General features: G+C 38.6%; 1 protein-coding gene across 1 annotated transcript in view; it reads left to right on the forward strand.

Annotated features, from left to right (window-relative positions):
* Positions 1-16,976, forward strand: part of LOC149299757 (dynein axonemal heavy chain 3-like) — a 498,381-nt gene that overhangs the window by 417,620 nt on the left and 63,785 nt on the right. Inside the window, exons 63-67 of the mRNA XM_089486039.1 lie at positions 5,936-6,139; positions 7,011-7,141; positions 11,230-11,422; positions 12,291-12,469; positions 15,152-15,410. Of these exons, the coding sequence (XP_089342165.1) occupies positions 5,936-6,139; positions 7,011-7,141; positions 11,230-11,422; positions 12,291-12,469; positions 15,152-15,410 (966 nt within the window). The remainder of the gene's footprint in view (positions 1-5,935; positions 6,140-7,010; positions 7,142-11,229; positions 11,423-12,290; positions 12,470-15,151; positions 15,411-16,976) is intronic.

The following is a 16,976-nucleotide window of genomic DNA, read 5'->3' on the forward strand; positions in this document are numbered from 1 at the left end:
TCCTTTAGGACCATAATTGTAAACAGATAATAAATAAAATAATGTTAGTAATAATATATCCTGCAATCCAGCAGATTGATAAAGTACCAAATGGCAATAATCTGAATTTGCAACGCTTAAGGATATAAAACATATGAGCACGCTTTTTTTGCTATAACAATGAATGGTCTCCAAGGAACCATATGGAAAGTACAATGATGTATAATATATCTTCAATCTTCTTGTATGATAGTGTTCACTAGAGGACAATATGGAAAATCTGATTAACCTGGAATACCTCATACATGAGTGCCACGCAAATAAACTGCACTGTATTACATCAACTGTGTTGACATAACTCATCTGTCTTATAAAGGTTTAGCAACCAATAAGGGCTACATTAAGTAAAGATACAACATAAACCACTTAAGCTATGTTTCGTGATGCCAGATAGTAGTAAAAGGGTATGATACTGTAATCTATATCATATATATATATATATATATATATATATATATACACACTTTTAATGCATTAAAATAGCAATTTCTGTCAAATATCTGAATGCATAAAACTACTTGTCTTATATAACACTACCGAACTGGTATACCTGGTAAGATAGATATATACATATATATATATATATATATATATATATATATATATATATATATATATATATATAGTTTCTTAATGGTGATTCTCAAATACCTATGACCCTGCATGTGTCCAGAAATGCCTGTGGACCAAAGACTAGGACATATTATGTTTAGCAGCACACTTTGTGAAAACCTGGAACGATCTCTACAAACATCTTGTTTGTTATATAAAAGGATTAAGCATTTCCCCACTAGCCTGAACGCTGGGTACTCTTTATGCTAATGATATCGCATGCCCAATAAAGCAGCCTTTTTATTGATGTGGAATCACAAGCTGTGATCTAAGCCCAAAAATCCCTATCCTAATGAACTCCCATCCACTCAAGCAGCCCTGTTAATACTCCTGGGCTGTTCTGACTACCATGAAATATATGTGACTTTATTTATATATAGTGAGACAGGGCATTTAATGCTGCTTGCTGGTCTGTTATAAGCTAACAAACCCAGACTTACCTAACTGCACCCTACACTCTCTACTGTGGGCCAACACACTTTTATTGAGGCCCGATCAGTAAGATATATGCAACCTATTGCACTAAAACTGGTTACATATATTCAATGACCGTTACATACACCATCATGCGGCCCCTGCATCGATTCTTCTTTCCAGGGCTTTTATTTCTCAGGGTCTAGCATTATTAGGATGTATCTGTCATTTTTCACCCCTCTAGGGTTGATTATCTTCTCTTCTAACTTAAGCTGTTGAATAGATGACCTGAGGCTTCTTATGTGGCTGTATTGTCAAAACACCCCACATCTATTACAAAGTCCCCAGTGGCTGGCAATTCAGACATATAGACAGAAAGAAGAAATAATCGAGCAACATTGTTCTAATACTTCCCAGGGGAAGGAGCTGAGTTTCGCTGGTAAATGAAAATTTTCAACATAAAGGTCTTCTGTTGGTAATTCTCTTTTAATAATTCAGTTCATTCTTCAAAGCTAAACATGTTTTTGCTTTATGAATGAGACACAATAAACAGGCGACAGGGAAGTTGGTGAAAGAAGCTAAAGATGAGATCACTAATGAAACAATGATGGGGATAGCACCGTGGTGTCATAGAATGATAACTATATAGATATAGAAAAATGTAGGAGGCACTGTTCAAAAGAAAGTCAGGTGTGTATATGGTGTGTGTTAAACTAGAACAGTATAATAACATGTACCTGATCATAGTACACCTCATTGGTAACACCTTATGGGAAGCCTGAAAATTAGATCAGTATGTAATTTCCTTTTACTAGTTGTCTAACCTATCTAATTATTACTCCTCCCTCTAATTCTAGAGTAATAATTGTATTGTTCTAATGTTTAGAAACAAACATGTTATGTTGCATGACCAAGTTCCGTATGGTTGGAGTAGCCTGCTTGTTTATTCTTTTTTAAAGTAAGCAGGAAAGAAAAACCCCTTTAGAATAAGAAACTGCCTCTTTTACCCCTGGGCATGTGCATGTGCAGGGGGCAAGGGGAGGGATTTTTCACTTGCCCTTCTCTATACTCTCCCACTTGCTGGTTTCCAATCTCTCTAGAGGGCCCAGCCAGTTAGGATGGCACTGATACGGTGCTTGAGGGCAAATGTGACAATTACATGCTGTTTGGGGGAGACAAAAGGTGGCACTCTGGGACATCCCTGTACTAACAAGATTCCAAGGATCCACTGCCCTTACTGCCTAAATCTGCACAGCCAGAAATGTGAAGAACAACTGTATATATATATATATATATATATATATATATATATATATATATCATAATGGAAACAGATGGAGGAGAAAAAAGTATTGAGACACCACATTAGTTTTATGACATTGCATTCCAAATAGATAGACTTAATATATAGTTGATCCCCCTCTCTGCAGCTATATCAGCTTCCACTCTTCTGGGAAGGCTTTCCACAAGATTTTGGAGTGTTTGTGTGTGATTTTTTGCCCATTCATCCAGTAGAACATTTGTGAGGTCAGGCTCTGATGTTGGACGAGAAGACCTGACTTGCAATCTCCATTCCAGTGCATCCCAAAGTTGTTTAATGGGGTTAATGTCAGGGCCCTACCAGAATTGCACATTTGGATGCAAATTTTAATAGTTTGCTTTTAATTTTGTCATACAAAAAAAACAGGTTTTATTTGAGCATATAATTTTAGCCAGAATGTTTTCATGTCACTAAGTACACTTTGCATTCAACAAATTAAAGGTTAAAGAATGGGGCTAACTTCAAACCAGTAAGCATTACATTCTTACCTGTTTTGAGATCACATATGCAATATCAGTTTTCAAGAAGATATAGCAGAAGTAAATATTTTAATACTGTGCTTATAATATCTAATATTCATCAACAGTAATTTTAACAATCTCCAAAGAATTAGTCATACCCCACACATAGGCACATTAATTAATTTTCATCCTCTAACTGAAAAAAGAGCATTTGTAGAAATGTTAATTTTGCTTTTAGTCATTTTAGAGTCATTGTATGAATTTTTGGCAAAAATTGCATTTTGTTGCTCTTCCACACTCTCACACCCTCGCTCTCTCACATTTTCACTCACTCCTATGCTCTCTCATACTGTCACACTCTAACTCACACTCTTGCTCATGCTCTCTCACACTCGCATGGACTCTTATGCATGCTGTCACACTCCCACTCATTTTCTCATGCTCTTTCACACTCTCACTAAATCACTCTTACTCATGCTCTCTTACACCCCCCACTCTGTCACACTTTTTTACTCTCTCACGCTCTCAATCATTCTTATGCTTTTTTACACTCACTTATTCTCACATTCACTCTTACACATTCTCACACTCACTTACTCTTTGTCAGGGACTGGGTCCATACAGACGACTGTAAAGACCCAGAGTGCCCAAAGATGGCGTTCAGGAGGTATTGCGCAGTAGTGGAGTTGGACAGGGACTGATGCAGGGCAACTGCACTCTCCCGGTTGGGCATCTAGGGTTGTTCAGCCACATACCAGCACCCTGACATAGCAGCGGATGTTGTCCAGAACAGAGCAGAACGAAACTTGGCTGGATGTGGAAATCCGAATCTGACAAAACGAACAAAACTTGGAGATTTCCTGCAGGCACCCTGGAGCAGGCATGAGACATAGCACTGGAATCATGTGCAGGATGCTGCAGGCTGGGACTACAGAAGCTAAGCAGAGAATAAACAGAAATGTAGCAAGCAAGGAGGACAGAGCAAGGAACATAACCAGACAAGGCATACACGATACAGGGCACAAGAAAGGACAGGGAACAAGGCAAGGAACACAGGGGAAGGAGTGAGGAGCCGGAATCCTCGGACGCGTCTCCTTTAAGCAAGGATGGGACAACTTAACTGGGACATGGGGAGAGGAGAGAGGAACCAAAATCCTCAGATGATTCAGGGAAGGAAGGCAAAGGTACATAAGAGACAAACAAACACGAATACAGGAACTAGCTTCCGTCACATCATATGGCCATAGTATGCTTAGCCCACCACTACGCCAAAGTACTCCAATGACGGTGGGTCCTAACGCTAAGCCCTGCATACGAAAGTACTGATAAACCAAACATTGAATCCAAACACAGAACTAAGAAGGACATACCTTTAGACTGCAGACTGAGACAAACAGAACAAACGGGTGGGATACACCTTATAAAGGAAACAGGAGCTGAAGCAAAGAGCAGAACTAGAATCCATGAATCAGAGGTACAGAACAGAGCATACGGAAATCCAGGAATGGATCACAGCAAAACATGGGAACTGAGGCAAGGCAGGGAAAAACAGAGATATGCAGCTCCGCAGCCTGGATGGACCCTGACACTCTTACTCACACATTCTCAGTCACTCTCATGGTCTCATACACTGTCACTCTATTTCTCAATTTCTACCTACCTTCTCGCCAACTGCAATCATGTCCCTGTCTCCTTTCGTGCAACTTCACTTCTTGCCTCTTCTTCTATATTCTTTCTTCTGCCTTCTTTCTTCGTTCTCTTCTCCCCGGGATCATCTCCGTTGATCAGGCTTTCCAGAGCACTGTCTCTTCCTTTTGTGGGAGTGCTCTAACAAGCCAGAATAATGCATATAGATTCTCGTAGAAAGAGTGGTACAGAAATGCTTCTCTTTCTCAGTGAATCTGTCTGCAACAAGAAGATAAAAAGCGAAGTTGCTAAAAAGGAGACAGGAAAGTGAAAACGGTTGGCGGAGAAGGGATGGAGACATTGAAAGAGAGTCTTGCTGAGGCCTGAGTGAGCTGGCACTAAAAAATGCTGGTCCTGCCAACATATTTCCTTGAGTTGCACATTACATGCGAATGAGCTGGGGTTTCGCCACCTCTGGTATAAAATCTAGTCCTGTGTATTTCCATTGGCCATGTTTTTAGGTTTACATTCCAGATGAACTCATTCTATTTACTAACAGGTATATGGTAAATTCATGCAAGAACATGTTAGTCCAATCAGGGAGTCAAACCAGAAAAATACCAAACAGTATTTAGTTTACTATCTAGTTTAGCACACTCTCCTAATAGTGCGTACATATCTCTGTTTTCAAATACCTCTCTGAATTTAGTAACATTTAGGATAAATAAAATGTTTTGAAGAGAAACACAGATTGTACATGTGCTGAATATATCAACATACATATTAATAATCCAAAACGAGAATTTATTTTAAGGAATGCAGGGCACCAGCAGATGAATTTGTCCACAAAGGGTAAGGTGCCATGCAGCCCTCTTGTACTCAGATGGTTAGTATCTACTTCCAAAGAAATCTTCTATGCACATTGTTATTTTGTGTTTTTATTGTTAACCCTGCATTATTATAGCGCTCTACGTGATCGCTGCGACCTTAGTCTCATTAACATTCTTCTTGCAGCTCTAGTTTATTTTGCTTCCTTTACACTGTGTGACCTCTGCAGAAATAAAATCAAAGGCCACCAATGACATACTGTGCAAGTAAAATCGATAAAGCAAATAACTGACAAATCTCTTATATTAAGCCCTTTGACAACTGGCAGTTCTTTGCAGATATTATATTTCTAGTCATGAAATTGTTGGGTTTTTTTTACTATTCTTTCGTTTTTGTATTTTTTATTTTAATATTTTATAAACACAGAAATAAACCAAATAAGCAACAAACTGCAATGACATTTCTTATCTGGTTAAACATTTTGTCACGAGCTCGTATCCCCAGTGTTACCAAGCTGCAAAACATTAATGACATCACATGCCTGACAGCATTTCCCTGAATTAAGTCTGTATTTCTTTGCTTGCGGTAGTACAAATTGGTTTCCATCTGAAAAATACTTGTTCTGTTTCCTTAGTTTGGGACACCTGTGCTAATTGAAAATATAACAGAAGACCTTGATCCGATTCTGGAGCCAGTGCTACTAAGACAGACATTTAAAAAGAACGGAGTGGAATATATTCGTCTTGGGGAGGCTATAATTCATTACAGCAGGGATTTTAAACTCTACATGACCACCCGTCTCCGAAATCCTCATTACCTTCCTGAAGTGTCTGTGAAAGTATGTTTTCCTTCTGTTATCCAACATACAATAAAATTATTACTAGGAATTAGTAAAAATCGGTAGCAATGCAAATACATTGGTGATAATGAATGTAGTACTGAGAAATTATAATTGGACTGTGGGATTGTTTTCCCAGCTCTAATAGTATTAGTTTCATATTTATGTGGATGTCAAAATAATACAGCTGTGGAACAGCACGGTTATGACTAGATATTTATTCTAATTAAACCTTACAGCTTTTTGAAATAAGTACAGCTTTTTTGTAGCTAACGTTTGGTTGATATTAAAGTGAAACCATGATCATTTATTTAAAAGAGCTGAGTATTTGTTCTGTCTAAAGAGTTTTGTGGGTATAGTTTGCAAATTAAGAACTATTAAAACAGTATTAACCACCCTAGGGATGTAATTGACAATAAATAACATGAACAATACCAAAAATAATATATTTCTCAAAAAATAACTATAGACATGATTACACAAAAAGGAAGGGTGCGACTATGATGGCAGAGAAAAATTATAGATTAATGTAAATGTTATAGATTAGGGTGTAGAAACCACCAAGATTTGATAGACCCTTAGAGACAACCAGTGGATGCAATATCAAAATCCAGTGAACATTGTATTTCTAGATAAAGGGGCATCTTTACCACCTAATTTTGAAGTTTTCACCCAAAATGTATGTGTGAAAGGATAAACTGAGTTACAAGAATAATGCTATGCTTTTGTCCGAGCAAACCTTATATTGTTAATGTTTTAAGTGCAGGCCATCATGCACAAAAGGTACTCCTAATGAGCTTCCATTTAACCATTCTGAATATAAAAATGCTGTTGTGCAATGTGATTTAACCAATTTCCCATACTCTCCCAGGTTACCCTTATTAATTTTATGATTACACCAATTGGCTTGGAAGACCAGTTATTAACAATACTTGCTGCTAAAGAAAAACCTGATTTAGAAGACAAGAAGAATCAGCTCTACTTAGAAGGAGCAAAGACCAGGTAGTATTGCAGCTTACATTTTTGGCAGCCATCATTGTAATTTAGCTCTTGTATGGTACATTCTTTTATTTTTAAGAACACTTGGTTGACAGTTTCTATCTTTTGATTAAGTTGCATTCAGTCCAGATATACAACAGTTAAATACCCTGATGAGAGATACACGAGCTATGATGTCTTCTCTGAGTTGTACAGCCTCGGAATGCATACCACACAGAAATTATAAAACTCTCGAGGGAGCTACTTATTTAAACAGTGAATCACAAAATATAAATGATTTGTTCCAGCAGTCTGTTATTTTTTCTTACCAAGAGAGGAACCTAGTGAATTTTCTTAACTAGATATAAGTTAATGTAAAATGTTTAGAGTATAAGCAAGCATGCCCAGAAGAAATATATTGGTTTTAGAGTTAAAAAAAAAAAATACATATAAAATATGTAATTGGGGACTTCCCCTGGAACTTTATATATGTAGAACCAATCATCTAAAATAAATAATTAAGTTAAAGATGTACCCCATGACTCTAAACTATAACCAGACCCACACCCAAGTTTCTTAGGTTTTGTTTTTTTCTTATATATTTAGCAATTAATTTGCTGTGTTTTTGCAATGAATGTGTCTGAGGCTGTTTCCTATAAGCTCTCCTGGTAATGATTGGCTAATGAGAAACATTTTTATCAGCAAAAGGCCATTATAGTAACTGTCAAACACCTACCACCCACACATAATATATTGATTTCAGTTGTTTGTTGCTGTCTGTTCAGAACAAGGAAAACTGAAATCTAGTGGAATCGTTGAGATGCAGTAGACTGAATATTTGAATATATATAATTTATATGAACATAAGATATCTTATTACCCATCTTCAAGCTATATGCCCAATTTTATTAAAGATTTATGTCCTTCAAGTATGTAGTAAGTAGACATGTGCAAATGGGCCACAAATGATTCGGACACATTTTTCGGTTTGTTTTTGGCCCATTTGCTTTTGTGCAACAAATTTTGTTCCTTGCCCATTCAGTTGGGCCAAAAATTTGGGGACGTACTTCGTGGCCCGGTGCCCACATTCATTCTAACTCACTCTTACTCTTACCTCACCTATACTGTCATTCTCATTCACTCTCTCTCATGCTCTCTAAATGTTTACCTACTTCTTTGCCACTTCCGCTTCTGCCAACCACTTCCGCATCTTCTTCTATGTTCTTCCTTCTCCCCTCTCTTCTTTATTCCATCTTCAACCTTCAATATTTAACCTGGTATCCTCTTTTTTTGTCCATATCTCCACAGACATAACCCGGCAACTTCCATAAAATTGCAGTGGTGCGGTGACGTCCTGCCCGATCCTCCAATCGAGGGAGGGGACGTCACCACAAGCGGTGAACTGAGGCAATATGGTGGCGCTTGCAGTGATGTCCTCCCCCAGATACCCCAATCAGAGGAGAGGACGTCACCACAAGTGTTGCATTTTGCACTCAGAAGAACGGACGGAAATATAGGGGCGCTTGCTGTGACATCACCCCTCCGATCTTCCATTGTGCAGTCATGGCCAAAAGTTTTGAATAAGACACAAGTATTGGTCTTCACAACGTTTGCTGCTTCAGTGTATAATTACAAGCATTTCATAAGTGTCAAAGGCTGCTGGACTTTCTTGGGAGCCCTGATGCATTCTTCACAACAACTGAACCTCTCTCCTTTAAGTTCTTGATGATCTTGTTGATTTAAGTGCAATCTCACTAGCAGCAATATCCTAGACTGTGAAGCACTTTTTGTGCAAAGCAATGAAAACAGCACGTGGTTCCTTGCAGGTAACCATGGTTAACAGCGGAAGAACAATGATGCCAAGCACCACATTCCTTTTAAAGCTTCCAGTATGTCATTCTAACTCAGTCAGCATAACAGAGTTATCTCCAGCCTTCCCCACGTCAGCAATCTCACCTGCGTTAATGAGACAATCACTGACATGATGTCAGCTGGTCCTTTTGGGGCAGGGATGAAATGCAGTGGAAATGTTTTTTGGGGATTAAGTTCATTTTAATGGCAAAGAGGGACTTTGCAATTGATTGCAATTCATCTGATCACTCTTCATAACATTCAGTATATACCGTATTTGCTCGAATATAAGACAAGGTTTTTGTCAGAAAAAATGCTCTGAAGAATACCCCTCGTCTTACATTTAATGTCGTCTTATAATCAGACCTCAAATAGAGGGCTGCAAGGGTCCTGGATCTTCCTCTCTAGCAACCTTTGTTGCTGCCGGCACTTCCTTTGGGGCTTCAATGACCAAGTGCTGAAATGACATGGCCTACCGGTGCTTCATCATAGAAGCCCCAGCCGAAGTGCCGGCAGATGCGGAGGCTACCCCCACTAGACACCAGGGAGTCTGCGGATGCATTGGGGGGTGTATAGGGAGGTATAAGACATTTCTGGGGGCAGAGCGACATATAAGGGGGTATAAGGCATATCTGGAGGGCAGAGTGGAATATAGGGGGTAAAAGGCATATCTGGGGGACACAGCAGCATATCAGGGAGGTAGAGTAGCATATAAGGGGGTATAAGACATATCTGGGAGGGGGAGGGGCAAGCTTGGGGGCAGATTTGCATAACTGGAGGGGCAGGTTGGCAAATAAAATAAAATAAAATCAAGACATGCGTTTTTCTTAAGCATAGTTTTTATTAAATATGAAAAAATAGTTTACATATGAATTAATATGTACTAGTAAACCTTTTCTCCTATAGGGTAGTCTTATATTCAGGCTTTTTCTTTTTTTCCTAAATTAATATTCAAATTTTTGGGGGGGTCATTTTATAATCATCTAAACTGAAGCAGTAGAAAATTAATATTTGTGTAATTCTCAAAACTTCTGGCCATGATTGTAGTTTTTGTATCATATAATGTTTTAAGGCAGCTGCATATTAGCCACTTGTATACATCGTAGCTCTGTTATGCCTACCCACTGCATGATACAGTCTATGGGAGACAATAGAACACCCAGACTTAAGACTTTTTGTCAAAGCTAACCTTCATTACTGTATCGAGCACTGTCATTTATACTGCACCAATATTTATTATTAAGTATGTGACTTATTGTTAAATTCTTGTAAAATAACTATAAAATCCGGTTGTGTATAAATAACATAGTAGATGATTAAACCCTTTCATCAATGTAGTTCACAGGAGTATTGTGAAGTATAAGCCAATTATAAGGACACATGTGTTCACACAGCAAAACAATGAATTTATACTTAAAATTCATCAGCCCATGGGAGGTCGCTGTCTCGAGGCTGGAGGTCTGTACCACCCATCTGATAAGTGGCACCTGGGGCAAAATGCCCCCTGTCACCCCAAGTACACCACTGGTACTCACTAAACTGTGAGTTTGCAGGGAATTAGATCAAATCATCATCTTATCAATTTCATTCTCAAATGACAAATGCGTGTACAAAGTGGCACCAATCCATGCGGACTACATGGAAGCCTTTATTACAACCTTGGTGGCGATATTAAAATATTAGTAAAAACATGCAAAAATATATTTTATTACAAAAATGCAATATAGTATGTTAAAAATAATTCCAAATTTAACCTTGAGTCATTTCTCAATTACAAAATGACATGCCCAACAAATTACTTAAAATAAATATGTACTATATATATATATATATATATATATATATATATATATATATATATATATATATATATATATGTATGTAACATACTGGATTCAATTTTAGCAATAATGTCATTTAAATTAATTAATTTATTAGCTTTTATAACAATCCAAAGGGTAGAAACTGGTGTTCTCTGCCTAAAAGTTGTAAAGCATAGGTGAATAATTCATTGAAGTCAAACCCTGATGAATTCCTCATAGACTCCATTAAAGAATAATTTACTGGAGGCAAGATTTGCAAGCTGGGTGGATTTTGACAAGCTTAAGAATCTATGACAATTACATTACAGTGAGGACCTACTTGGGAGAAAATGTCATTTTTACACTGCAAATAGATAAAATATATAGGCCTAGACTTTGCTTGAATCACACATACAAAATTTTCCAAATTCTTAAAATAAATGACTTTTCTTATAACAGAAAACAGTTGAAAGAGATAGAAGATCAGATTTTGGAAGTGTTATCTCTGTCACAAGGAAACATCTTGGAGGACGAGCGGGCTATTGACATTCTTTCCTCCAGCAAGACATTATCCCAGGAGATCCACGAGAAACAGGAAATAACAATGAAGACTGAAAAACAAATTGATGAGACTAGAGATGGCTACAGACCTGTAAGTAGTGTGTCACACTATTATACTTAAAGCTTTATATATGTATAAATGTACATTTAGCTTAACTAGGATTTGTCTTGAATTATGAAGCCTTATTCAAAAATCATAACAAAATATATCACAAAATATGAAACTAATATTCATACCTGGGAACTTCCCAGGGCAGGTCACCCGACACTGTCCCCATTCTGAGGTAGTGGCTAGCTACAGATAGGCTGGGGCTAGCCCCGGATAGTATTAAGTAAGAGGGGATTGGTGGAGGATTGGGAGGAGAGTGACCCAGGGGCATAGGATACAGTGCTCAGAGACTCCAGGACAAACAGAGAGAGTTCCTTGGTATGCCAATATTATTATTGCCTTCTAATAGTTTTAAACCAGCCAATCACTGGCAAGAAAGCTCTCCTATTGAAATGTATGGGAGGAATTTCTTCTCAGACATGCGGAGAGTCTGGTTATAGCTGGTTAGTGGTGAGAATGTGTGCATGTGCACCACTGCACAGAAGATGCATAAAGCTGAACACATCTAGGGTAAGAGAACAAAGGTATAGAGAGGAATCTTATAAATCTCTATATACATTTGCATGGATAAAAGAAAAAAGTAAATTTAAAGGTGATGATCATCCTTTAGACACATCAAAGTCTGTTTGATGCCTGGAGTCATCCTTTAAATTTGTAGCAAAAAACTTTACTAAAGCTTTGGCTAACATATAATGGTCTAGTACATCAGCATAATAGCATATCAGATACAGAGTATTACATTTTAGTATTTTGGAATGAATGATATGTTTTAAAATTTGGACATCAGTAAAAGAATAGCCTTTGCCATATGATTTTGTACTGCTCCTTAAAATCAAATTTATTTTATTAGGTTGCAAACCACTCCAGCGTTATATTCTTTGTCATTTCGAACCTGGCACACTTGAACTCTATGTATCAGTATTCCTTGGCTTGGTTCATTAATGTGTATATGAATGCCATCAACAAAAGTGAACCATCACAAAACCTTCAGGAAAGGATAACCAATCTTAATGACTATTTTACAAACAGGTATGTATCTATGGTAAAGTAAGCAGTGAATTGGAATTACATCGAAAAGTGAAAGGAGATAGAATAACATGGCTTCTCTGTAGCATCGTCTTTCTGTTTTTAATTCCTCTGTCAGTTGCCAGGAGTGCAATCGCTAAGATTAGACAGTGTTCCAGTAACTTTTACTTGCTTTACGTACCAGTAGTTACTGCAAGGCTGAACAAATTTTTCCTGTGTTTTCAGGCGTAAAAATGTCTAATGAGAGAAACTGTTCCCATGGACACTGTCTTCTCACTGTCAGGCGTTCTTATATCTAAAGGGAAATACCTGCTTGAATATTGATCCTAGTCACTGACATGCAGTATTTGTTCCCTAACAAATATCCCCAGCCCTAAGTATATATAATTGCATAAGCAAAACTGTAATCTTTTTTTATTGCTATGATTAAGCGGATATGCATATTTTTTTATTATCGAAATTGCCCAATACATTTGGTAATCCTATTGATGGTTATTTATAGTTTGCTAAACAAAAAGAGGAGGAGGACATTAGTATGTGGACACAGGAAGAAGCATATGTAATTTCTGCATTCACAGGTTGTATGCATAATAATAATAATAAACAAATAAAAGGGTTAATAATATAAATTCCATTGGCTGTCAACTACAGCTCTCACAGTCTCCAAAATGATTTAGGTTTTTAGTTTCTCTTCACATCAGCACTGTTAGGTCAATCAGTCACTCCAATCTTTCTGACAGATCCAGCTGTGCAAATTAATGAGCAATCTGGGCTCTTGTGGGGATGTCCCAAAAGCCTGCACTGTTAGGGCCCTAAGGACCTTAGATGGAAAATCATCCAGGACATGCTTGAAACTGAGAGGAATCTCAATGTATTTTTCCTCTTTGTAAATCAATCAATGCTGAGTACAGTCTGGAAGCAGTTTTCAATGCCTACAGAGTGTATTCATTTAACAGTTAACGCCATTGGATAATATATGAATCTTGAAGCATTGTTGTTTTTGAGCATCTCTCACCTATCTACTCTACTGTTGCTTAGAAAGGTCCTTAATTATGAACTGCAGACAACCTTAGTAGTATATATATGCGGTGATTTCAGGAAGGTGTTGCCCAAGTCATGATACAGGGCAGCATTCATCATCTTTTCGGGGCACTTCTGTACACTTTTCTTTTTTTGTCTTCATTATTTTATTATTGTACCTTAAATGTTAGCTGCCATTGAAGTACCGGTAGTACCCTAATGCATTCCAGTTGCCACACTCTAGTAGCTACAAACTGAGTAGCACAGGATATAAAATATCTCTGGTGTATTGGTAAAGGCATAAATCCTCAGGTCTTTTATAGGGAAGCACACTTTTCTACTAGGAAGAAAGACACCCCAGCTATACCCCTGTATGTCAAAATACATTGCAACATTATTTAAATGCTACTGGAAGTGGAACTGTACAAGAAAACATGATATACTAAATATGTAACAAGTTTGCTTTTGACAGTTAACACAATGAATATTTATGTATTTATCTAATGATATACCTCCTAACCCAAATATGTTATTTTCGTTATAATTTCTTCTAGAAGCATTTCTCAGAATATTTCTAAAACAGATTATCTAATTAGTTGAGCAATTGATTGCCTATATTTGTTCAATTAGTAATATCAATATGATCTTTTAAGTGACCTTTATGGTTGGTTATGAAGCACTGGTATATAGTCATCATCGATAAAGGTCTTTCTGCTTGTAAGGTTGACCTAATAGCTAAACCAGTCAGTTTTTAAACTCTGATGCAAGGATGTCCATGGGCGTAGAAACCCCTAGCCTTTTTCACCATCAGATACCCCCTTTTTTCCCCCCCATCAGATACGTCTTTCCTCACTATCCCCTACCCCACTTTCTCTCCATCTCTTTTTTTTTTTTTTTTTTTTTGGAAACACGTACAATAATATATAACTTGAACACGGTAGAAATAATGTACGTGTAATACATTAAATATAGGAAGAAACAGCTAATCTTTGTAACAAAAACATTTTTTTAAATATTGAAAAACAGTCCAGAGTGAGCCAATTTTGTCCCTAAACATCCCAGCGTGAGCCATCTTTGTCCCCAAACAGCCTGCCCTGTGCCATCTTTGTCTCATAAACACCCTGTCTGTGTCATCTTGGTCCCCAAGGCTCAAACACGCTGCTTGAGCCATCTTTGCCTTTCCCTAAATCACATCCATGATATACATATCCATTAATTAATGCATTCTTACAAATCATTCAAGCAATTCATCCATACATTAATTTGTTCTTTCACTCATTCACACAATTCATCCAGACATTCATTCATTTTCTCTAATTCCCACTCTTTATTTCAATATTCTTACTAACCCCCTTTCTTACTTTCTATCCCCCCTTTCTTACTTTCTATCCCCTCTCACTATCTACCCTCTCCCTACACCCCCTCTTTATAGTTCACTTACCGTGCTAAAGACCTGTGGTGGGAGCACAAGGTCTCTCTCTTCCTGCTCTGTCGCGGCCCGGGCGACTTCATTGCTGAGTGCCGGCATATGACGTCACATTCCCCCCTGTCCCCCTCGTTTCCTACGTCTATGAGGACATCCACATGCCATGTTAGAATTACAATTATTATATATTATATTATATATTATCATATATTGTCATTTTCTTGTGTGTATTTTTTCAGCATTTATGAACATGTCTGCCGTTCCCTCTTTGAAAAGCACAAACTGCTCTTCTCATTTCTACTTTGTGTGGGCCTTCAAAAGAACAAAGGTGTTATCAATGATGACGAGTGGCACTTTCTTCTTACGGGTGGTGTTTCACTGGAGGTTCCAAGATCCAACCCTGATCCTTCATGGCTCAAAGATAAATCTTGGGGTGAAATCCTCCGTCTTTCCACTTTACCTAGGTTTACTGGATTAGATGATCACTTCTGCTCAAATGTAAGTATTTTTTTGTTGTGGGTTTTTCATTTTAGTAAAATATGTTTAGTATCTGCTGTCACTGAAAACTACTAATTTAATAATTTGTTGGATGTTGTGGTTAATACACTTAACAAGAAGTTAATAGGATAATCTCCAGGAGACTTTTAACTCACCAACGTTACAAGGGAATTATTAATGACCAAACCTGGCAAGTTTCTCTAGCAAAATGACTGAGCTCTTTCTGTGTATCTATCACAGTTCAATTAGTAAAGGCGACTTTCAAAAACTCTCCCAGATTTAACTATGCATACAGGTCCCCCCAAGCTCTTCTACAAAAGTAGCTTGGAGAGGCAATCTGATCAGGACCCACAACATGGTCTTCTTCAGTGAAGCATTGACAAAGTGCACAGGAAAGTGCAAGGCACTTGGCTGCATCGCTTTCGTGCAGGGCGCTTGCCTGCATCGCTCTCGCGCAGGGCGCTTGCCTGCATTGCTCTCGCGCAGGGCGCTTGGCTGCATCGCTCTCGCGCAGGGCGCTTGGCTGCATCGCTCTCGCGCAGGGCGCTTGGCTGCATATAGCTCTCGCGCAGGGCGCTTGGCTGCATATAGCTCTCGCGCAGGGCGCTTGGCTGCATCGCTCTCGTGCAGGGCGCTTGGCTGCATCACTCTCGCGCAGGGCGCTTGGCTGCATATAGGTATCGTGCAGAGCGCTTGGATGCATATAGCTCTCGCGCAGGGCGCTTGGCTGCATATAGCTCTCGCGCAGGGCGCTTGGCTGCATATAGCTCTCGCGCAGAGCACTTGGCTGCATATAGCTCTCGCGCAGGGCGCTTGGCTGCATATAGCTCTCGCGCAGGGCGCTTGGCTGCATATAGCTCTCGCGCAGGGCGCTTGGCTGCATATAGCTCTCGCGCAGGGCGCTTGGCTGCATATAGCTCTCGCGCAGGGAGCGTGGCTGGATAGCTCTCGCGAGGGCGCGTGGCTGGATAGCTCTCGCCCAGGGCTCGTGGCTGGATAGCTCTCGCGCAGGGAGCGTAGCTGGATAGCTCTCGCACAGGGCGCGTGGCTGGGTAGCTCTTGTGCAAAACACTGAAAGTAGCAACAGATCACGGAGCCAAATTCAGAGTCAGAACACAAGATTGCAACACTCCACAATGCAAGTGCCTTGTGTACAGAAAGCATCAGCTACTTATAGGTCAGGGCTGCACAGGATAACGTTGTACACGAGACCCAGCTGACACCAATAAGATTGAACTGAGATGTCCAAAGCCACTACAGGCTAAAAGTGAAAATAGTCACAAAACCCATATAATTATACAGGAGCCTGGGATGCAAGGTGAAGCCGTGACTGTTAGCAAGTGAGATGCAAAGAATGACATTGCGCATAAAAGAAAGGAAAAGAGACAGTTTAGAATGCATCTAAAGTGTACATCAAATTAATAAAAGTATACATTTTTGTAATACCACAATTGGTATTGTGGTATTTTGTATTGAAGTAAACACATTTTCATTGTTTATTATAAATCACATCCTTTGTGTTTGTTGTAACTTTGAAAATATAGCTTTGTCTTTCTTTAATCTGTT

The sequence above is a fragment of the Sceloporus occidentalis genome, unplaced genomic scaffold, assembly GCF_023333645.1.
Source record: "Sceloporus occidentalis isolate IW3139 unplaced genomic scaffold, rSceOcc1.0.p SCAF_28, whole genome shotgun sequence".
Taxonomy (NCBI): Eukaryota; Metazoa; Chordata; class Lepidosauria; order Squamata; family Phrynosomatidae; genus Sceloporus; species Sceloporus occidentalis.